At 50.9% G+C, this 22484-nt stretch overlaps 9 protein-coding genes across 9 annotated transcripts; 4 read left to right on the top strand and 5 right to left on the bottom strand.

Annotated features, from left to right (window-relative positions):
* Positions 1-123: 123 nt before the first annotated feature.
* BDZ99DRAFT_496181 (uncharacterized protein) lies at positions 124-1248 on the bottom strand (the record flags this gene model as incomplete). The annotated part of the gene is made up of 2 exons (XM_033723431.1): positions 124-197; positions 297-1248. The coding sequence occupies 2 exons, from the start codon at positions 1246-1248 to the stop codon at positions 124-126; spliced, it is 1026 nt and encodes a 341-aa protein (XP_033580074.1).
* A 701-nt stretch (positions 1249-1949) lies between these two features.
* Positions 1950-4204, top strand: BDZ99DRAFT_496180 (uncharacterized protein). The gene is made up of 3 exons (XM_033723430.1): positions 1950-2465; positions 2649-3117; positions 3169-4204. Exons 1-3 carry the CDS (start codon positions 1983-1985, stop codon positions 3963-3965), a joined length of 1749 nt encoding a protein of 582 aa, XP_033580073.1. The 5' UTR covers positions 1950-1982; the 3' UTR covers positions 3966-4204.
* Positions 4205-4441: 237 nt separating this feature from the next.
* Positions 4442-5791, top strand: BDZ99DRAFT_460406 (AFG1-like ATPase). The gene has a single exon (XM_033719382.1). It carries the CDS (start codon positions 4472-4474, stop codon positions 5711-5713), a length of 1242 nt encoding a protein of 413 aa, XP_033580072.1. The 5' UTR covers positions 4442-4471; the 3' UTR covers positions 5714-5791.
* A 27-nt stretch (positions 5792-5818) lies between these two features.
* BDZ99DRAFT_517395 (uncharacterized protein) lies at positions 5819-6586 on the bottom strand (the record flags this gene model as incomplete). Its single annotated transcript, XM_033725175.1, has 1 exon — positions 5819-6586. The coding sequence occupies one exon, from the start codon at positions 6584-6586 to the stop codon at positions 5819-5821; it is 768 nt and encodes a 255-aa protein (XP_033580071.1).
* Positions 6587-9254: 2668 nt separating this feature from the next.
* Positions 9255-11135, bottom strand: BDZ99DRAFT_344373 (uncharacterized protein; the record flags this gene model as incomplete). Its single annotated transcript, XM_033714418.1, has 1 exon — positions 9255-11135. A coding segment is annotated over one exon (1881 nt), but the record flags the coding sequence as incomplete, so codon positions are not given.
* A 1857-nt stretch (positions 11136-12992) lies between these two features.
* BDZ99DRAFT_460404 (uncharacterized protein) lies at positions 12993-14372 on the bottom strand. The gene has a single exon (XM_033719381.1). It carries the CDS (start codon positions 14068-14070, stop codon positions 13327-13329), a length of 744 nt encoding a protein of 247 aa, XP_033580069.1. The 5' UTR covers positions 14071-14372; the 3' UTR covers positions 12993-13326.
* A 262-nt stretch (positions 14373-14634) lies between these two features.
* On the top strand, positions 14635-16731 carry BDZ99DRAFT_460403 (MFS general substrate transporter). Its single transcript, XM_033719380.1, has 5 exons — positions 14635-14925; positions 14975-15058; positions 15113-15584; positions 15638-16068; positions 16125-16731. Exons 1-5 carry the CDS (start codon positions 14752-14754, stop codon positions 16494-16496), a joined length of 1533 nt encoding a protein of 510 aa, XP_033580068.1. The 5' UTR covers positions 14635-14751; the 3' UTR covers positions 16497-16731.
* A 2581-nt stretch (positions 16732-19312) lies between these two features.
* On the bottom strand, positions 19313-20544 carry BDZ99DRAFT_460401 (FAD/NAD(P)-binding domain-containing protein). The gene has a single exon (XM_033719379.1). The coding sequence runs from the start codon at positions 20307-20309 to the stop codon at positions 19407-19409; it is 903 nt and encodes a 300-aa protein (XP_033580067.1). The 5' UTR covers positions 20310-20544; the 3' UTR covers positions 19313-19406.
* Positions 20545-21070: 526 nt separating this feature from the next.
* On the top strand, positions 21071-22323 carry BDZ99DRAFT_460400 (amidohydrolase 2). The gene has a single exon (XM_033719378.1). It carries the CDS (start codon positions 21114-21116, stop codon positions 22164-22166), a length of 1053 nt encoding a protein of 350 aa, XP_033580066.1. The 5' UTR covers positions 21071-21113; the 3' UTR covers positions 22167-22323.
* Positions 22324-22484: the final 161 nt, after the last annotated feature.

Below are 22484 nucleotides of genomic sequence, written 5' to 3'. Positions count from 1 at the left end.
TGGTGTATGTACTACCGTTCATGGCTTATACTGCCATGCTGGGCGTGAAAGCGTAGCATAGTCATCAAGCACGTTTTATATTAGTAGTTTCGTATTGAGTCCACTTCGAGCACTAGGTGGTAGTTAAAAGAAGATGGCAAAGTTGCTGGGGATTGTGAATATCATCAATTTAGGTATATGTGAAGCTTGAAATGAACCTAGTCAAGAGAGTCAAGTCCAATTAAGAGAAATCAAGCGGGGCGATTACAACTTGAGCAGGGCAGGCTTAAGAAGTTATGGACTTCGAGAGGACATACGTATCAGAGCATTCTCGTCGTCGTCCTCAAAGTCTTCAAAGAACTCACCGTCATCTTTGTCTTCGTCCTCCTCCTCGATCGTCGCAAGTTTCCGCGACGGCCACAGATTGAGAGCACGCTTCTGCGGACCTTCCGTTCCAGATCCCGCCTTGAAGGTCTCCCAAAGAATCTCAATCTCTTTGAGATAGTCTTCTGCAGCCTTGATATCCGTGGGGGAATCCCGAGACTCATAAAGCTCGCCTTTGAAGCACTGGAGGAGAGCTTCAGTAGCTGCTCGTCCCTCCTGCGTCTTGGAGCGATCCCTAAGCTCGTTCTTAAGGTCGTCAAAGTGTTCGGCACGAGTCTTCTCGGGCTCATGGATGGAAGGTTGGCTGATCGGACTCACAAGCTCGTTCACCTTTGCACCCTGGTCCTCCCAGCGATCGCGTATACCCTCAGGCTTGGTCTTCCGAACATACTGTTCGTCAAAGACCTCCATGTCCTTGCAGTACTCCCAGCACTCTTTGATATCTTGCCGGTACTCTTCAGCAGCCTTGAAGTCTTCGGGGGACGTACAGTCTTCGAAGAGCTCAGACTCGTATTTCGCGATGACGCTTTCGGCTTCGCGTCGTCCGTGTGTTGTCCTAGCGTACTGTATTAGCTCTTCTTTGAGTTCTTGTAGCCGCTCGTCGCCGGAGAAGGAGGGCCCTGGAACCTTTGCGGCCCAGCCCCAGGGTTCCAAATTCTCGTCAATGGAACAGCGATCAAACGAGCCCGGATGAATCATTTGCCAAAACCATCGCTCTGCCGGAGTGCTGACGATGCTAGAAGGGTCGTCGTTGGGTGCGGAGGCGTCAATTGGCCCGTACAGCTCCACGATCGGGTTGAGAATGTGCTCATCAGTGCTAAGAACCAGACGATGCTGTGGATTCTCAAATGAGCTAAGGACGATGGTTGGAAGTGGTTGAAACATTTTCGAAGGATTTGGAGAATGTGAGATATCCAAGTGTGAGGTATCCAATTCTGCGAAGTGAACGAACTTTGATTGAAAACGGTGATCCGAGTGAGCCTAGTACTAATTATATATACAGCAAGACATGAATGCACAATGATTACGGTGTAGGAAGTGAGAATGTACAATGTTCGAGAGGCTCGGCCCTGATGGATGTGAAGAGAGACGAGACTTTGTGAGCGCACATTGTGATGAATAGAATTGGACTTCATTTAGGAACAACTGGCCAGAGACCTTCCTGGTAAGAAGAACATGAGATGGCTAAAGACGATAAACACGAGTCAAGCCGGTCTAGCTACGGTCTCGCCAAAAGTCTAGGTTTATCCGTTTATAACTGCTTAGCCATGAGACCTAGAGCTCCACAAACACACTCCTATTATCGTCGCTACAATGCTGTGTTGTGATGGCGGCCTGTATTCAGAGACGCCTCGCTGTTGTCGCGCCAGACTGCTGTGTGCGACAATCATGAGCTACATTAGGTATACCTTTGTAGGTGGGACGGTGTTGTCGCGTTGAAGAAACGAAGAAGAGGTGCACAAAGTTGTTTACGCGACGCGGCGTTAGCGGGTTTTAGTGATCCACTAGTACCTTCCCCATACGGACGGCCACTGTTGTCATCAATCTCGACTCAAAAAATTCCTCCTGGACGCACCCCACTCGATATCGGGACCAAACCCCTGGATTCGTGAGACCATATGGCTATTCTCTCTACTCAGACCCTCATAGCGTCCTCAACGGCCGTCATAGCCATCGCCGTCGCTCTATCAGTGCTACCAGGCTGGTTTTCTGCCAAGCTGCTCTGGTTCTACTCCGAAACCCGCTGCTACGTCTCCGTTACCACCTTGTCCGCCTTGAACAATGCCACGGCAGAGTGCATAACTTTCAATCCTGCTGGAATAGTCACGGCTGTCTTCGATGACCTCATTTCGTATCCCATCTACAAGGCCGGTACCCGGTACGGGTATGCGTATCCTGGCCTTTGGGATGGCCATGGACATCTGCTTCAGTACGGAGAGATGCTGCAATCTGTGAATCTTTTTGGCTCCCAGTCTATGGATGACGTCTTGGGAAAGATTTCGCTCTATTTGGATCAGAATCCGCAAGTTGGTACGAGTACGGAGTGGCTGAGAGGCATTGGGTGGGATCAAGCAGCATTTGGGGGTAAGATGCCAACGAGTGTGAGTCTAAATCAAACATGTTCAGGTTCGATTGTCATGTGTTTCAAAAATATTCTCTTTGTGCGGTTCCACTTGCCAAGCTCGTCTTGAAGTCCGTACGATCTGCCAGCTAGTTCGACAATGCTTTTCGAATCAGTCAACTCATCGATTCCATTTCATTGTCAGAAGACTAACATCAAGAAGTCGGAACTCGAAGACGACGACAGCATAAAGGGCAAGTATATCATGCTTGACCGAGTAGATGTTCACTGCGTCTGGGTTTCTCAAGCCGTGCTAAATCTCCTCCCCGACCCATTGCCAGAAACACCCGGAGGCGAAGTAATCACAACACCAGGGCCGGGAGTCTTCTGCGATAACGCAATGGACCTCGTCCTAAAGTACTTCCCGAAACCTAGCAAGGTCCAGAAGACCAAATATATCAAGAATGCAATGAAAGACTTGAACAGCCTAGGAATAGTTGGGATCCATGACGCTGGAGTAGCTCCGGCAGATATTAAGTTGTACGAAGAGTTAGTGGAGGACAAGGACTGGAGTGTCAGAGTATATGCCATGCTTGAGTGCGAGAAGAGAAATACTGTCTGCTTCGACGACGCGTTTAAAGTGACACGCGATGATGGCCTCCTCGACGTTCGAAGCGTTAAGCTATTCGCCGGTATACATCCACATCGCCCTCCTTGAACGAAAATGCACTAATACATGGAAGATGGAGCACTAGGCAGCTGGGGCAGTGCCATGATCACCCCATATACCGACCATACCAATTCCTCCGGCTCTCTCCTCGTCAACGCCTCAACTCTCACCGACCTCACTACAGCGTGGGCAACCGCTGGCTACCAAATTAATATACACGCCATCGGTGACCTCGCCAACCGCCTAGCCATTGACGCTATGAGTGCTGCCTTCGACGTCCTATGTCCAGACGCTCCTCGCCACGATTGCCAGGCCCTTCACCGTTTCCGCATCGAGCATGCCCAGATCATTCACCCAGATGACCAGAAGCGTATGTTCGAGCTGGGAATCATTCCGTCTATTCAACCCACGCACGCGACGTCAGATATGGTGTACGCAGAAACGCGATTGGGACCGCAGCGAACGGAAGAAGAGGCGTATCGCATGCGCTCTCTCCTCCCGGTCAATCCCGTCTTAGGCAGCGATTTCCCCGTTGAGCCGGCCAATATCTTCCAAGGGATATTTGCTGCCGTCACGAGACGAAGCCCTCACACGGGTCTGGGTGCTGATGGAGGCGAGAAGGGCTGGTATGCAGACGAAACGCTGACGCTGGAAGACGCGCTGAAAGGATTCACGCTCGGCCCGGCTAATGCGGCTTTTCTAGAAGGCAAGGCAGGTGCCATTGAGGTTGGTGGGTTCGCAGATTGGATTGTGCTCGATGAGCCGTTGGACGAGATGGATATCGATGAGTTGAGGTCGGTCAAGGTTCGGGAGACCTGGGTGGGTGGAAAGCGGGTCTATCGGAGGTATGACAAGTCGGTGGGCTATTAGATGAGAAGAAGCGATTGTCTGTGCGTACATACTAGAAGAGCGATGCATGGGTATGGAGTTGTTAGAGATTGATACGCTCGAGGAGACTGAACACGAGGTCTAGTTGTGCGCCTCGTACAGCTCCCACAGTGAAAGCTAGACCGGTGAATAGAAGTAAATAGAACTCACTACCGTAAAGCTATGTTGATAGCTCCTTTGTCATTTTCGAAGAGTCTACTCGACTCATCGTCAAGTCTAACCTTGCGTATTCGATGAATGCGAAGTCTTTCGAGACCGTATTCGACGAAGCACATCTCCAAGCAAAAACTTACACTCCTTTGTCTCATTCACGAGTTCAAGCTGGAAAATTATTACGGCTAAAAGTATGAAAAGAGCCACATAAAATGTACTAGATCTTCATCAAGTTTAGTGTGAACATGGTGACGCTATGACAATATCGTCGAACAACTTCCGCTCTTCCAAACCGCGGAATCCTACTACAATCTCAGCTCTCGACGAGCATCAGCATGTCCAATGCCCCTATTCATGCCGCCTACAAATCTCTCATCTCTAGTGGCCGTATAACTCAGAACACCGGTCAAGCGGCTCTCGTGAAGCGTCTCGCAACCCTCCAGAACAACCTCACGGAATCCTCCACCCCTCAAAATGGTGTGTATATCTATGGCTCTGTCGGTACTGGCAAATCTCGAGTCGCCGACCTCTTCGCAGAAACAATGCCTCCCGGAGTCTCCACGCGCCGGATCCACTTCTATGAATTCATGATGGACATTCACTCTCGGCTTCACCGAGCAAATAGCCAGGCCACCTACCGGGGCGATCCAGTAGTGCAAATTGGACGAGACGTCAGAAATGAGAGTCGAGTGTTGTGTTTTGACGAGTTTCAAGTCACTGATATTGCTACTGCGTTAATTCTAAAGAGATTGTTTAGGGCGTTTTGGCAAAGTGGTGGTGCGATGGTGTCAACGAGTAACCGCCACCCAACAAGCCTATATGAAAAGGGGCGCAATCGGTTCTTGTTTCTTCCATTCATCGACGAGCTGCAGCAGAGGTGTGACGTCTGGAGAATGGAGGGAGACCAAGACTACCGCATGTCTACAGCTTCGAATGAGCACGAAAGGCAGCCCGTCTTCTTCACCAATGAGGAAGAGTTCCTGGAATCGCTTTCCCTCGCCATGGGCGGTGCTTCGCTTGAGACAATCACGATCCCAGTGATGATGGGCCGCACCTTAAACGTCAAGGGCACCACGATCGGTGACAGCATCACTGTCCACGGCTCCTTCGCGTCCCTCTGCGAATCCAACGTCGGCTCTGCAGACTACCACGCCCTTTGTAAAGTAGCTAGTACCATCTACATCTCCGGCCTGCGCCAATTCAGCGACGAAGAACTCGACTTTGTACGCCGATTCATCACGCTGATCGACTTGGCGTATGAATCCAAGACGCGTATCATCTGTCTTTCCGAGGCTCCGCTCTTCGAGGTCTTTGCGAGTATCGTGCCGCCTGAAGAAGCGGCTGCTGAGCTGCAGAAGGCGATGGAGGAGATGACTGTGCGAGGAGAGGGTGGGAGTAGTTCTAGCATGATGACAACTTTTATCGGGGAAGTGGAGTGGAGCGCGACGGGGCTGAAGAGTGTGTCGTTGGCTACCGGTGGAGCGGGAGAGACAGATGCGAGATTTGCGGTTGGGAGGGCGGTATCGCGGCTGTTTGAGATGGGGTCTAAGGCTTATGGAAACGCCAAGGTGTATTAGGTTCGAGGAACTGACAATGGGCTATCTAGGTAGAAATATGGTGACGCTTCTTGCAGTGTTGCATTATCATCAGAAGCTTTCCTGCATGAATTGGGGTTAGAATCGCTAAATGATCGTGAGAGTGACTTCCTCCGCGTTACCAAAGAGTCCGTCTCGTTGCATGACCCCACCTCGAATCCGGCCCACGCCCACTTTTTCAAATGCGTCTTGAATTGTACGAGAACGCTTTAAAAGAAGGTAGTAAGTAGTTCCAAGCTTAGTGGTACATAACTCCAAGCAAAAGAACTGCGATGTCTCGTCGAAGTCGAAGGAGCAAGCCGAGCATTCGTATCCTGTCCGCCAACAGCCGCAACACCACGCTCCCGCTCGTAGACTCGGGGGCAGTGCTATGTCGAAAGAGACTTCATAGCTCTTGAGACTCGGGCCGCGGATGAAATGAGCCGGGTTGCGCTCGCTGAACATAACCATAGGACCGTCACAAGGGTCACTAGATCGATATCCGTCTAGAACGACCAATTGCACTGCAGTCAAAGGCCCTGTGACCACGAGACGGCCCGTTTTTACTGCGCCAGTAGGATCAAGAGAGGATACGGGAGTGCAGCTAATCTCGTTGATGCTGATTTGGCTTTCTAAGCGATGGACGTATCCGAGTTTTTCGAACTTGATGCGGCCATTTATTGAAGCCCATGACCAGCTTGGAGCGCGATATTCCGACGGTTTTGTGTGATCCCAACCGACGACACACCGGAGAAGTGACGGTATAAGATCTCCCTTCCACAATCCTGCCAGATAGACATCCGGCTCTCCGTTCATGAGCTTCATGTTTTCCAGGAACGATTGTGCAAGCCCCGAGACAGCGGGCAGTTTGTCCATCTCTTTCGTCAAATTCCGGTTCGAGTACTCTTCTACTAGAGATTTCCAGTCAAGATGGTAAGTCGACCATCTGCCAGATTCTTTGACGTATCTAGTGTAATCCTAGATGCGAGCGTGTCCCTCAAAGCCATGAAACCGGCGAAACGCCCCCCAGCCATACCGCCAATGTGGCCGCATTCGCAAAGGGTGCATTCGTTACAATTCCACATCATTTCGTCGCCACTGAAGCTTATTTTGCGCGTGGGTAAAACACTCTCTTGTAGTGCCCACCTTCTTTTGGATAAAGCAGCAGTCCCTGAGCTGGATTGAGAGGGATTTGCTCCGGCCCTGATCATGAAGTCGTGGCAAGATAGGCCGGGAAGTTCAGCATAAAAGCTTCGCTGCCGCGTTGGCCGACCAAAGGTTTGTTTCCCTAGAAATCCTTGTTTGCAAGAAGGTCTTTGTGCTGCGATGGTGAGGTATGAATTTGAATAAATGTTCCGCATGCTCCCGGACTCCCGGATCCGGTCGGTCTCGTCGTCCTGGATAATACACAATGAATCAATCCATAAATATGGTATACTGATTCTCCGGCATAATTCTATAGCATCCTGCAGTGTCTTGGGCAAGGAAGTGAGCAATATGCCTCTGTAGTGTTGCTCAATGTTATTCTTAGTGGTTTTGAGGACATCCTCAACATCTGGCCCCCAGCAATAGCTAAGAGCAACATATTGGACAGACTGGGTAGGATCAAACAGGCTGGGCTCTCGTTCGGTTGAGCCTATATCAACGAGTCGAGTAGGGGTGAAGGTTGGATCAGGAATATCGCAACGGGCTTGATGGAAAGTCGTGCAATGCTGTAGCCACCCCATAATCCGAGCGACGGCTTCCTTACTTGCGGTATCCTCGACGATCGGGGGGCTAGTGGGGAAGATGTATCGTTGGCTCCGATCATGCGCAGCATCGTCTGGATGTTCCGAATTAGCTTAAATTCAAGAGAATAAGAATAGAAAGCACTACAGCATCAATTGGCGCACAAGGATTTCTGAAATATGAAACTCTCTTTGCCTTTGCAGATCCATATTGAAAACTTTTCGGGACAGAAAATATCTTCACCGGGTGCCGGTACGAAGCTACTGTAGGGGCCTCGGACTAAAGTGACGCTGAAAACAGAATCATAGCATCCGATCCTGAGTTTTCCTCCATCTTGATTTCGGTCTAACCAGCCCGGTTTAGTCATGTTGGTCGCAATAATCAGCAGTTCACAATATGGACACCCCGCTCGTGCCGATGCGCACAGGTCCTTTGAGTAAAATTGAATGGCGGCGCGGCGGAAATGAAAACATCGGTTACATTCAGACATGATGAAGATACGAATCTGGTTCGTAGCTTCTTCAAGATGGTGCGACTGTGAACGGCGTTCTGCAGCACTACGATAGAGCTATGTGATGAAGAGAAGGACAAGGCAGAAGTTCAGGACTCCCAGAGCCCCGCCACGCAATCTTGCAGACCATCAGCTGAACTGTAGCGAGCGTTACAAATAAGCAAAAGGCCAAGACTTCTGAGTCCTTAGAACGAGGCTGTCTACGTAGATGCTGCCCAGGTGTCTAGATACGGCGGTGGCGGGGGCGGTTTTACTCTCATTTCATTTCATTTTGGTTCCTCTTTGGGCCCATCTGAACATGAGATAATAAAGAAGATGAGCAGGTGGTAGTAAGTTTAGAGGTTGTCCCGAGCTCATAAGCAGCAAAACCTAATGTGAGTGAATCTTGAAGGACTAGTTTAAAATAGGCTAGGCTAGGTAAGGATTAAGTAAGTCACGTGGTATCAACACCAGACTTTTACTTATCCGTTTTTCCAAGCCTCTTTTGGCGGAGCGCCGCAAATTGATAGCAGTGTCCACTAGATCATCGCAAACCTTTAGCCCTGTCTCCGTGTAATCACTTTTGCCACAATCTTTGAAAACGTGCTCAAAACAGGAACCGCTAAGACACGTTATAGCGAGAGCAACATTTTCTAACTACTTTCTGGCTGGAGCACTCCCGTAGGTGGTGTCAGGCGAAAAAGCTTCGAGTCTGAGCAGTGGTATAATTTATGTGCCCAGACTTACGACCTAGTACTATACTTAGATCCTTCCGGACATCTCAGTGTCTATTCCACAACTAGAACGGGTACCAATTCAATCACCCCATCTAACTCGAGTAGTACCCATTAGAAGGAAAGAAATTCGTGTAATCATCCGAATCCAAATCCTGTACCCATAAATAAAAAGAAATGCCGTTAAAGTCCAGCCTCCTCACCCACCCCTCTGATCCCCACCTAACAACATATTCCCAATATCATCCCAATGCACATCCTGCCACATATGCGCATTCTCTGGCGCTAAGAATGATAGCTGTGCCCACCTTGGATGCCCACCTCTGGATGATGACGCATGCGTCGCATACGACTCCGGCATCGCGCCCATCGTCGCAGCCTCGGGCATCAGGGCGTGTCCCGCGTCACCACCGGCTTCTATTTGCGGCTGCTGATGCCGGTGCTGCTCCACACCGCCTGTCGAGGGTAGCACGTATTGAGCGGGTGGATACTCAGACTTCGAATCTACGTCTTGGGGGGCCCCACCGGTATGCGCATGACGACTGACAGCACTACTCACGCTCATCTTGCCCCTCGCCTGCGAATTGGTCACAAACTGCTCGGTCATGTACCCGATCTCGACGACTACAGTGGCCCACTTGTGGATTGTGCCTGGCATGAGCGGGTTCTGGGAGTGTTGGAGGGCCAGGTCTGCCGCTTGGCGCAGCAATTCGCGGCTCTCACTCGCCGCGGCGGCGCCACTCTGCATAACCGTGCAGATGATGTCGAGGACGAGTATCAGGGCGCCGCTGAAGTTGTAGTATATGTCCCACCAAGTAACAGCGTTGAACTTGCCGAGGGAATCGAGTTTCTTCTGCAGTTGGGCGAGGGTGCGGCCGGACTCGATGCAGGTGTCCGAGAGGGAAAGAAGGGAGGGCGGCAGGAGTTCTGTACTATTGTCATTGAGGATGGTCGCGCGGGAGAAGAGGGCGGAGCGCGAGATGAGGGAAACGGTGTAGTGGTATTGGCTATGTAGGAGGAGCAGGGGGCGTTGGAAGGATGGGGGCGAAGAGTCGATGCTTTCGAGGGTTAAATGGGCGGGCAGGGATTGCTTCCACCGCGTGAGGTCGCGCAGGATGCCTGCAGCGGGAGAGAGTGGGCCTAGGTAGGTGTCGTCTGAGTTCGTTGAGGTGCATGTTTTTGATATTCGGCAGGCTTGTCCGAGGATTACGACTAGTCGATTCGACCACATGCCGTGCTCGGGTGGCGAGTGCTCTCCCATGCCTAAGATAGAGGCTCGAGGACATCCGACTGAGCAGGCGGAGTTTTCGATGGCGCTTGGTCGGTCGTGGGATGAGACTTGGATCTGCTCGAAGCCGTAAAGCGACCACCATAACCGCTTTCGGAGTTCTCGATTGACGGGCGTTTGTTTGGCTTTGACTCCATCCCTGTGGATTCCGATGGCAAATGCTATACGAACTGCTGCGCCGGTAAGTGTCCAACATGCGTCTCGGTGGTAATTATTGTGGAGATGGAGTGCTGAGAGCATGAGTGCTTGGACCGCAGGCATGCTCGTCATAAAAACCACAGAAGGTAGCAGCGCTTGTACACGACACCACCACTTTTCCTCTTGCTCTTCGGAAATACGGATGTGCGGTGCGACTCGTCGAGCTAAAATCAGTACACAGAGGAGACTGCATAGCCATGCCCGATCTACCCCTGAAGGGTTCAGTGACCAGGTTTCGTACTCTTCTCGAAACGAAGCCTCGTGCAGGACTGGAAAGTCGGCATGGATGTGGTCGAAGAAGGCTACTACGAGGGAATCCAATGTGTGTTGATCGATGTCCGGGAGCCCCGCGGAGGGAGAGTTGTATGTGTGACTAGGAGGCTGTCCAAGAGACACAAAGCTTTCCGGACTCGACTCTTGGCCGTATTCTAACGTATTCCTTCTTTCTACAGCATAAGCTTCGTACTTCGTGTCTGCAGCATTCCGGCCAAACATGATGAAGCGTGAAAGGCCTTTCGTAGCCTCAGGTCCAAACAATCCCCTCAGATTAAGATGGAAGTAGAAGGAGCTCGCTGGACCGATGTATTGATCCTGCCCCTGCTGGTCTGGTAGTGTGATTTCTTCATCTTGCTTGTTGCTGTTCTTCGTAGTGTCCAGTCCACTTTCGTCTGATGCCGGAAGGGGTATGCCGAGAGAACGTCCCAATGCCCGCATTTCGTCCACGCTGGAGAGGTCTGCTTCTGGGAGCAGTCCTTTGACTAGAGATTCCAATAACGAGAGCCGGGTGCCCAGTCCCTCCACGCTGCCGTAGATCCGCTTCTTCCGAACCTGTGTTGTCGCGCAGACAATGCCTTGTCGTTGGCAGTACCGACATTCGTCCTGGCCCGGCAAACGGTCGCATTTTTGCTTTCGGGACTTGCACTTGTCACAACTGGTCTCTGTCCTTTTCCGCTGGTCCAACGGCACTCTTCGATTACTTGTATTCATCGTGACTATGATTGTGGCTACGGTGGAAGTTTCCTAGGTACGCTGGCACAGCGCTCCAGAAGGCGTTCTTCCTGATACAGCAATTGAAGGTATGTTACAAAGTATCCCTCGATGCCGGAGAACACGAGCATGGAGAAGCGGAGATGCACGTCGTCTCAAGTTCGTGGAGGCGTTCGGAGGGGGTTGTACGCCGTCGTTGGGGTGCGTGGGGAGTCGGATCTTTAACCTTGTCCCACCTGCAGGGCCACCGGGTCGGACTAGGAGCGCTAGAGGACGATCGATACAGCCACTAAACCCGGCAGAGATGCGGCCCACGCAGGCTGACAAAATGGCAGGGCGAATTGAATGGCGTGCTGGGGATGTAACGCCCTAGACCCTGCCGAATTCTAGGCATTCAAGTGAAGACCTGCTTTCCAGAAGAGTAAATTAGCCGGCTAGCACCCTTTTGCGAGCTCGTTTGCGGGGGCCTGTCTTATAGAGAATGTACCAGCTAGTCTTTGGCGCACCACCCCCGGGAATCCTTTGGTGTTGCCCCCTACGCTACATCAATGGCTTGCGTCGCTGGTTGGAAAATAATATTTGCCTCTTGTCAGGGCTTTTGAGTGTCAAGATTCCAATTCGATCATCAGGGGTAGTAGAATCAATTCCAACAGGCTCATTAGCTATGTGGGTCATGTGGAATGACAATGCGAAGTACTGGTGTTGTTGAACGGTCAAATTCATGATCATACGGGTAGTATTGCTAATATCTGCTGCCAAGTTTTCACTCATCTGAAACAGTCGCAACTCCAGGGACCAAACCTTCGAGGGTTAGTATGGTCCTTGGAGCTAGCCGTGAACCAAATCCCACGGCTTTTAAACCCTTGCCATTAGGGATCCTTGAAAACACGCAGGAACGTGCTACGATATCAATCGAGGACACAACCTGGGAACCACGTATGCATCTTGCTCATACCGAATAGGTAACCTTGTTTCAAAGGCCTGATCTCAGCTTCGGTTCACCGTTCGCGATGTCGCATACATCATGGTCCACTTTTGCATCCCAGCTAGTATTCCAGTAGTTCAGACTCGGTTCGAGTGCCGGCCACTAAGAACACAAGGGCCAAGGCGAGGGGTGGTGACGTGGGTGAGGTAGTAGATTTTGGTTGCGTCGCTGTCGATTGCCTAACGAAGAAATGGAGGGTCGGTTGTATAACGCAACCCTTCAAACTTTCATGTGCTTGTTGAGACGCTTGCTCTCTGCTTCATTTCGCCATCTACGCCTAATTTGCGAAGTCGATGTGGTCTGATTTGGCTCCCTCCGGAGTACGGTCAATCGAAATACAGGGGATAAATTCGTCGCCTTATGTATGTCCGCGGACTTTGTTTCATGGAGAAAATGGAAAGCAAATTCGATAGCGGGTTGCTTGAAATATGACGGAACTTACCGCGAAGCGGATAGAGCGTCTGTTTAGGTGCATATTCGCCTTGAAAAGGGCTGCTACCAAGGGGTTAATTGCTAAAATACCAGCACCATATTCGATTGCTTGTGGAAACCTTATGCTATGTCCTCGTAACGGATATCAGTGTAACCGAACAACTCTGGGGTACTCCATGGCTTTTCGATAGATCCTAAGCTACACATCCTGGGGGTGGGAGGTAGACGTTGCAAGGTTTCCACGCTCCAGACATGACTCAGCCCTGGTCTGGGGTGAGCCCTGGAGACAAGATGAAAAATTTGCCGGATTAGGAAGCTGGATTATTCCGAATGTGATTAGGGTTTGGCTATTGATTAGGCGCGCTGGGCGTCAAAAAAGCGGCACACTTATTAAGTACGCTGCCTTATGTGTACACCTGTCTACCGCTACTTGGAGTGCTTCAACGAGTTCCTACCCTAGCCAAACGTGAAGAGCTTCTATCTCACTCAGATTCCTGAAAATGCATTGAAGCATCCCGAGCAGTGGCATACGCGCGCACAAACCGGCGACTTGCTCTAGAATTAGAGTACCACCTTTTTGAAGCCCCACGCGCTAGGATTGATGGGAAGATCCGTTAAACGTTGGACGATCGGCTTTATTGGTTTCATGCCGATCGGACACAGATAAAGAGGCGGACTATTGCTTTTGTGCAGAAAGTCAGTTGCAGATATTTACGAACGGGGTTTGGGAGGTTCCCTGGAACATGATAGGAATTTGCAAGCCATTCCACGGTTCTAGTGCTTTTCGAGCAGGGACCCGAAACCCGTAATCTGGTCCATGATGCCATGGGTGCGGTAGGCGTGCCATACTGTTGCGGTATTCACTGGAACAATGGACTTTCCGAGCTCGATTTCCATCTCCGCGGCGACCAGGGCAGCGGGAAGATTTGTGCCAGCTTGAACGAGTACATCGACGTCGGGGCCGTCGACAGCGCGAAATGCAGCCTTAATCTGCTCCGGTGTGGTCTCTGCGATAGAAGTGGCCGAGTCACACTTCAACCCGTACACTGATTTTACGATGTAGTCCATCTCAGTGAAATAGTTGCGGACTTGCTCATCGCCGACGGGTTGGTAGGGAGTAATGACCCCTATGCGCTTTGCGCCAAACACGTCCAAGGCTGCATTGCAGGAGGCGGCACCCGTAGTCACATCCAACCCGGACAGTTCCCTCATCCATGCTTCAAATGAAGTGGCCCCAGTTTTTCCTCCCCAGAATGTCTCAGAGGACATACCCATCACCATGTAGTCGGGTTTGCATGTCATCACGCTCTTGACTGCATCGGCGATCGTTACCTTGAGGTCCTTGCTGAAGGATTCAAAGGCCTCATCGCTGTCGAGCTTTGGATTTGGGATGTATATGCGACTACTGTGCCACGATACGCCTGGCACGAGCATCCACTGGTATTCTGCTTCGACGACGGTATTGGTGGAGGGGAGGATTACGGCGAAGTGCCCTCGAGGAGAGGTGTTGCGGCTCATGGTGAAACTACTCGGGAGGTGAGCTCATGTCAATCCTTCTAGAGTATGGGAAGAGATGTACACATCCTATCTAGCACTGTACATACAGGGTCTGCTGCTATGTGATTGTCAGTTTTTCCAGATATTCAATGTTTGGACAGCGACTATATATGAGCTACTGGCACCACATCGATTAGGCAGCGGAAGACAGACAGCCATAATCACGGCTGCAGGCTTGCGAGTGATGATAGAGTTAGATAGGGTAGAGTAGTAGCTCTGGAGATAGGATGCTGTTCTCGACACTGCTTCGTATAGTTCTTCGGAATCATCGCGTTCACATGCGACGCTATTCTCACCACCACGATGGTTCTGCCGTGCGGCACGGATCGTTGCGAAGCGACATCGAAACGGTAAGTGTTATCTGTGTCGCATTGCATTTTCTCCGCGTCATTGCCCGAAGGGTGCCGCTATGTCCGACGGCTGCATGTAACCGACGGCTGAGGCCAGGGAATACGGACGCACAGTTGCATGGGGCACTCTGCGCCTGGGGAGCACGCGTCGTGCTGGCGTGAACCCTTCCCGGCAAACAGCCAAGCCCAATCCACGCGAGATAACATCTGGCTTAGCCATGTATTTGCGCTTGGGAACCATGCCTCACTTTTCGGTGAACTGATTGTTGTCTCAGCATTGCGCTGGTCGTTTATGATGACTAGCACCCAGCCCGAAAAGGAGATGAGCATCGAGGCTCCAGCCTCACTCGGTGATATGGAGACTGAGTCTAAGGAGGGTCAGGTCACGATCCTTCCCAACACGAAGACGACAAAGGATGGCATCCTGTTGGTGCCTCAGCCGACCGATGACCCAGAAGAGCCTCTAGTAGGTGTTGGAAGAAACAGCGGGAGTGGTGATGCTAACACCGTTTCAGAATTGGAGCTTCTGGAAGAAACATCTAGCCTTGGTTGCGTTGGGTTTTGAAACATTCTTGGTCAAGTTCACCGCAACGCTACTTGTAGGTTACTTATGTAATAATGTACCGTCACTGTTGTGCTAACAATGAGAAAAGGCCCCCGGTGCTCATGGGCTCGCTATACAATTTCATACCTCAGCGCGAAGAGCTTCATACATTGCGTCCGCTGCTGCAGTAGTGCCTTCAGTTGCGCCATTCCTATGGATTCCCCTAAGCCAAAGAATAGGACGACGGCCTGTGCTTTTAGGTGGTAACTTCATCGCGATTATATTTACCGTTGGTCTAGCCAGATCCGAGACTTATGCCCAAGCATTAACACTACGCCTATTTGCCATGTTTTTTGCTTCAGTTGGCATATGCATTACGCCAGCGGCCATTTCTGACATGTTTTTCCTCCATGAGAAGGGCAAACGCATGGGATATAATACATTTCTCCTCGTTTGTGCGCCATATCTTGGTGGTGTAGCTGGTGGATCAATACAGTATAATCCGCATCTTGGATGGCGCTGGGCTATGTGGATCGCAGCATTATTATACGCCGCTCTTCTCTTTGCTCAAATATTCCTAGGTAAGATGTTTCTGAAAATCTGGGCACTTTCCATCTCCCTAATCTTCTCTTAGTCCCGGAAACGATATACATCAAAAAGCAAGCCAACGCAGAATCAGAAGAAACAAAACGCTCCATCTGGCGCCGCCTAGGCTTCAGGAAACCCCACAACGAGGAGCCCATGAAAGTAACATGGACCCGTAACTTCAGAATGTTCGCGTACCCAGCCGTTGTGCTCCCCTCATTCTGGTTCTCGATCTGCTTCATGACCGAAGTCGCCAACACGGCCGGCTTCCCTCTGCAATTCGGAAAAGGAACCCACTACAACTTCAACACGCAACAAGTCGGCTTCTGCTCCTTTTCCGGTTTCATTGGCGCCGTGCTTGGGGAAGTCGTGGCTGGACCTATCTGTGATCTCGTTGCGCAAAGGCATCTGAAGAAAGGGAAGAAGTGGGTCCCGGAATTGCTTCTCAAGGTCGCATGGACGGGCATAATTTTCATTCCGGTATGTGGCCATCTCAATCCATTACTATCCGCTCTACAGCCCCTAACATCTCAAAGGCTGGCGTCCTCCTGTACGGCCTCGAACTCAACTACCCCACCAGCTGGGCTGCCGCTCTGACCGGCATCGCCATCTTCGCCTTCGGCCAAGAAGTCCTCATCACCGTCCTACTCACCTACATGACCGACTGCTACCCGCACTCGGCCGCCGAGTGCGCCGTCGTGTTCCAGTTCTTCTTGAATCTAAACGCTTATCACCCGCCCTTTTATGTCCCGCAGTGGATCCTGCAGCCAGGCGGCGCGAAGGTGCCGTATATTGTCTTTGCGGTTCTCCCGATCTTGTTTTTCCCGCTTGGTATCGGCATTTTTATGTGGAGGGGACCACAGATTAGAGCTAAGGGGAGGATGTTTGCCCCACGTCGCTTTCGTTGAAAACAAAGTGGAGGGCTATAGAATGGCAGGCGTACTTGGAGTTTGTCGATTCAGAAATGCTTTTTATATCCCTCATTTGAGCTGAATCTTTTGAGCGAGAGAGAGCCTGGATATCTGTGGGATGCTATGTGAATGGCATAGATGTAAGGATAATCCAGATCCACGTTTATAAGCACTTGAGATGTAGTGGTCAGACTTCACGTGACAAAGCCTAACGGCTAACTGCTATCCATAATCCATCCCCGCGGAGCCTATCGTGCTCGACAACTAAAATCATATTAAGCGCCGCTATTTCCCCAACTAGTAGTCCCCTGTGGTGATCGATTTAGCTTGTGGTACTACAGCCCTACCGTCCACCCAGACCGGACGCCTATCGGATCTCTCATCAGAGATGAGCGCTGAATTAGATAGCAAGCTGGTGACCAAGATGAATAAGGTCTTCGAGAAGGCCCGGTGACACTTAGCAGGTGTTATTTAGAGAGTCGGAGAGTGCTCTTGAGCGATGAAAGGTGCTGGCGGAGTGCTGGTCAACAGGCTCGGCGCGCCTACCGGAAGGTGAGGAGCCCAGTGACGAGTTTGCGATGGCGACGTTACGATAGCTGCTGTCGTGACAAAAAGTTGAACGCAGCGCGGGCCATGCCGATCGGTCGCGTCCACGTGACAAGTTGTGGCCTCAATAGTGGGGCAAACTACAAAGGTATGTCGCAAGCAGGCGCATCTGTCAGGCACCAATGTTGGAGCAGCTATAAACTTCTATCAACTCAAGGACACATCTCTTTGCGCAAGTCCGTCCTTCTCCCTCAGTGAGGGCCTGTGGCACACTCCACTCTCACTCGACTTTGTATCTGCTTGATACGCTGCGACCGACGGGCTGCGCTTTTTCGAGTCATCAGGGTGACTATCAAACGACGTACCCCTCCAAGTATGAGGTTGCTGACATTCTCTGCACGAATTGTAGCTTTTGTCCCCCCTCACGAACCTGCGCTGGATTCTTCTCCTGTTGATTGTTATCCTCCCACTTGCATGGCCATTGCGGCCCACCACGGTTCTACGCATCTGCGCTTTAGAGCGACCTCGAGATCTACGCATAAATCTCCTTTGCACCTTTCTGGTGCGCTCGGAGAACTGCCTGCAACAGTTGCCGTCTCGTGATTAGAGACTCGATCATGGGAGCAACTAAAATTCCGACTGTGGAGTCTGCAGGGGTGAAAATAGCAGAGAAATGCAAGGACATCGTGAAGGCCACGCCATAAGCCATATATTCTTCAGATATTAAACTGATATCCTAGACCAAATACGACTGTTCAGAACCGACCTGGACGACACATCAGGATGGCGACGACGTAACACTCCGGGAGGGGACTGTGGCTATAGTGGTCGATCTGCGTAATGCTTGGGGTTCAATTAGGATATATCAAAAACAGAATGATGATTACGTGGACATGGTCGGGATGGATGCGAAACCCAATTTAGTGATTGTCCCCTGGCAGGATGACTGGACGTATCTTTGCACTGGATCTCCTCAAGTAGGCCGTGTCATGAAGATATAAAGATTTTTTTTATATGTTAATTACATGATTCGTGGACGTTTGGATACAATTTGTCTGATACCTTTATCTGTGATCGAAACAGTTATGAATGGGGAGTTAGTCTGATACACTGGAACGGTCAAAAATATGTCACCATCAACTTCACTAGATACGATAGCTTTAATAGCATCTAACATGGTAAGTTTATAAACTTTCCCGGTAAGTCGCCCTGAAAAAAAGTCAATGACAAAAGCATAACAGGGATCATCATGCGCACCTTCTCCTGCTGGCTGAGCTTGAATCGAGTGGATAGTCTTGGGAACCAAGCTCGATATACTGCGCCCATCCTGAGATTTTGTCTGAGCTTGTTCGGTATTCTATGTAACATCGGTGTGTATGTGCTCTAGCATATGCTGCTCTAGAGAACTGTGTCCGGTCTGTGGTGACGCAGAGTCTATTTGAATATTAGTTTTATATTTTCCCTATTATTGAGTATCTCTCCTACCAACGGCCGCAGAAACCTCTGAGATAGGACGCTTCCGAGGCGGAAAAAGTAACAATTTGATTGAATACGTTTCGCAGAGTTGGCTTGCGACAGCTGTCAATCCTAGTGGGTGTGACGTATCTTCCCACCAGCCTCGCAGGCCCGCAATGAGGCCTTTCTGTGTCACAGAGGCCAAGTGGGTGATTGACGTTGCCAAAGTGCATAATAGGAAAATGTCAGGTCCCAGTTGTGAGAAAACATCTGCTAAAAGAATGCGCGCTCGCGTCCGTCTTGACTGTTGGCTTGTCCCCACTGTCGAAGATGTCGGATCTTTCTTTTATTAATTGATGACACTTATCAAATGGCGCGTGTTGATAAGCTGGTAACATGGATGTTTTGTCGTCAAATGTCTCTTTCACCTTCTCCAGCTGTTGGATGAACCAGCGAATTGATTTGGTAGTTTGGGACGATTTCGCGTTTGGCGGCACGGACATTGTTGATAGGTTTGCGATGCTGAGGGATGCGGATGAGCGGCGTTGGAAACCAATCAGTCGCCCGCAGGCCCCTGATAAGTTAATTACTTATCACTCTTCCGCCTTGAGTAGCCCCTAGGGACTCTCTTTGGCTTGGAATTCCAAGAACCTGTCCGGGCGATTGCATCGTGTTGTTAATCCTAAGGCGTATATAGATTAGTATTGCCAGCTATGTTTCAGGCACAACAACCGTAAATGCAATAGAAAATGCCATGCGTATACAAATCCTACACTAGCCCTACAACTCAATAGCACACAGCCATGCTCAAGTCCCGTCTCCATCAACCCGCTCCCTCCCCATGCCTCAACACCATAAGACTAGCCACCTCACCCACCCACTGACCTAACCTCACGACTCTCAATTTCACACATCCCCCGTCTCCATCCTGAACATCTTCTCCGCGACCCTCACATCAGCCTCAAGATCATGCTCCCAGATCCACTGAAACCGCTTATTACAATTCGCCGTCACCTTCGCCATATCGCTCCCCGTCTCTGGGTACGCAAAGGTATAAATCTCCCCAGCATCATAGCTCGTCTGCACGATCTTCTGCGCACGCGGCCTCCGCAGGAAGTCGAAGATGCGGAAGGCCGTGGGCAGATCAGCAGCGCGCTTGACGAGGCCGAGTAGGCGCGACATGACCAGGGCGTCTTCGAGACACTGGCCCGCGCCGGCGGCTTGATGCGGGCCCGTGGCGTGTGCGGAGTCGCCGAGGAGGGCGACATGGGCGTTGTAGTAGGTTGGTGTGGTGATGTGGTGGTGGAGGGACCACTGGATAGGTTTTGCGTACAGCTCCAAGAGCTTGAGGAGGCGAGAGTCTATGCCTTCGAAATCGGACAACATGGTCTGGAGATCGACTTGGTGGGTGTATTCTTTGTATGGCCAGGCGCCCCTGGGGTCCTGCTTGAATGCAACAAGGTTGACTTCTGTCCCTTTCGAGATAGGGTAGATAGACCAATTCATGCCGGGTCCCATGAACATGGCTGCGTCTGTGGCGCGGTCTCCGAGGATGCGCTTTGCGTCTTCCATGGGCGCGATGGCTCGGTAGAGATACCTGTGGGAGTACTGTGGATTTACCAGATCCGGATATCTGGATCCGAGAACTGCACCTCTTGTGAAGCCCTTGACGCCGTCACAACCAATCGCTGTGTCAGTCTCAACGACCTCACCGTCTTGAAAGGTGATGAAGACCCTTCCATTGTTTTGTTGGATATTTGTTACTCGCTTGTTGAACTTGACTGTGTCTCGAGGGATCAGACTCGTCATTATATCGAGCAATGCTTTTCGATGCGCGCTCGTCCGTTCGAAAGTTGGCGATCCCCACTCTCCTCCCATCCATCCCTGCTTCTCACCGAAGCCCTCTTCAAGAAGCAAAGCTTCCATCATAACATTCTTCTTCTCTGGTTTTAGATTCCCCGTGGAAACGTTGTTATACAAGCCCCGTAACATGGGATCGATCAAGTCCATACTCTTCAAGGCATTTGGCCCTAGCCCAACGCCCGCGCCCACCGTAGCGTACTCCCCAGCACTCTCATATAGTGTGAACTGAACATTTTGACGTACAAGGCCAATTGCCAACGCGAGGCCGCCGATACCTGCACCGATTATTGCAACATGGAAGGGACCTTTTGCGTTTTGCACCATTGTAGGGACAAAGTGGGAGTGATTAAAGGAATTATTGGGAAGCGCAGCAGAGATAGAGCTAGGAATAAATGAACCAAATATCGCCGCCTATCACGTGTATGTGAGATGCAACTTGCCCTGCGTTAAGCAAGGATACCTGCATCCGCGGAATGGCAGTTGGATCCGCATGCTTGTAACCGAAGACGGCTATCGGCCGATAGCAGACTGAGTGAGGGGCAGTAGTGGCGCTTAGAATAGCGGGCAGCTAGTGCCGTTAGATGTGTAATGCCTACCTAGGTTTATACCGGCATCCTAGTATAACATACGGGTCGTCGGATGCTTGGATGCTTATCGATAATCTTGGAGGATTAGAATATATTGGTTTGAGGCTCAAGTGGCGATGAGTCTCTCGCGTTCTCCGTTAAGAAAGCAATTCGCAGTCTTGAAATGACGCAGAGCTCGAAGTCGCCCGTTGTTGATGTTCATAGCCACCTATATCCTAACCTCTATATCGACCTCCTCAGAGACCGCACAGAAGTTCCATGCGTTCGATCAAACCCAGACACAAACGAGCTCCGGCTCGTCAACCGAGCGGGTGAGAATGGCAAGCCCATGACCCCTCTGCTATACGACATTTCCACAAAAATTGCGTTTATGGACGAGCACGGAATCGACATATCGGTCCTCTCACTTGGCAATCCATGGCTCGACTTTCTTCCGTCAGAGACGGCCGGGGATGTGGCCAAAACGATAAATGACTCCACAAATGAGCTTTGCAAGACTTACCCAGGTCGGCTATTCTTCTTTGCAGCGCTTCCTTTGAGTGCACCGACGAATGTGATTGTTGCGGAGATCTTTCGGCTCCAAGCTGCTTCCCATGTGCGAGGCATTATCCTAGGACCCGGAGGCCTCGGGGAGGGTCTGGACGATGAAAAACTCGTCCCAGTCTTCCAAGCAGCGGAAGAGATATGCATGCCAGTATTCTTACATCCGCATCACGGACTGCCATCTTCGGTATGGGGCCCATGTTGTGGCTCCTATGGCCAGGTACCCGCTGTGTCTCTTGGATTCCCAATGGAGACCACCATTGGCCTTGTACGGATGATACTGGCTGGTATCTTCGAGAAAGTCCCCAATCTTCAGATTATTGTGTCTCACGCTGGGGGTACGCTGCCGTTCCTCGCGGGTCGAATCGAGAGCTGCATCGAGCATGACAGGGTGTTGGCGGCGGAAGGGAAGCTGAAGTCAGATCGCAGGACTGTGTGGGATATTTTAAAGAACAACCTATATCTGAATTCTGTTATTTTTGACAAGATTGGTTTGAAGGCAGCCATTGAAGCCAGCGGAGTAGACAGAGTCATGTTTGGCACCGATCATCCTCTGTTTCCGCCAGCTAGTGTCAAGACGAATGTCAAGGCGGTTGGAGATACCTCCGGAGGGACGGACGAATACGATATGATCATGGGAGGGAATGCTGCGAGAGTTTTGCGATTATTTTGAGACGGTCAGGGGTGCTCCAGCGCATTACTTCAATGTGAATTGAATGTGGGTGGATTGGACGGGTTCTCTAGCTCGTAGGCAACTCAGTCACCATATCAGAGCAACTATGCCGTAGCGAAGAAGCGAGAGCCGGGTAGCGTCCTGGGTAGTACTGGATCTGAAAGCGGTGAAAGGAAGAGCGCGCCAGAAGACTTGGATCCGGTATGAAATGTGCGCGTCAGTATGATATGTACTGTGAGATGATAACTCCACCTCATCATCTAATTCATCAGTTCGGTTAATTGGCTCCCTTTGTCACACCAATTTCGAGGTGGCTTG

This window comes from Mytilinidion resinicola (genome assembly GCF_010093595.1).
Source record: "Mytilinidion resinicola strain CBS 304.34 unplaced genomic scaffold BDZ99scaffold_5, whole genome shotgun sequence".
In the NCBI taxonomy this organism is placed as follows: Eukaryota; Fungi; Ascomycota; class Dothideomycetes; order Mytilinidiales; family Mytilinidiaceae; genus Mytilinidion; species Mytilinidion resinicola.
This window is presented reverse-complemented; position numbering and strand designations above follow the sequence as displayed.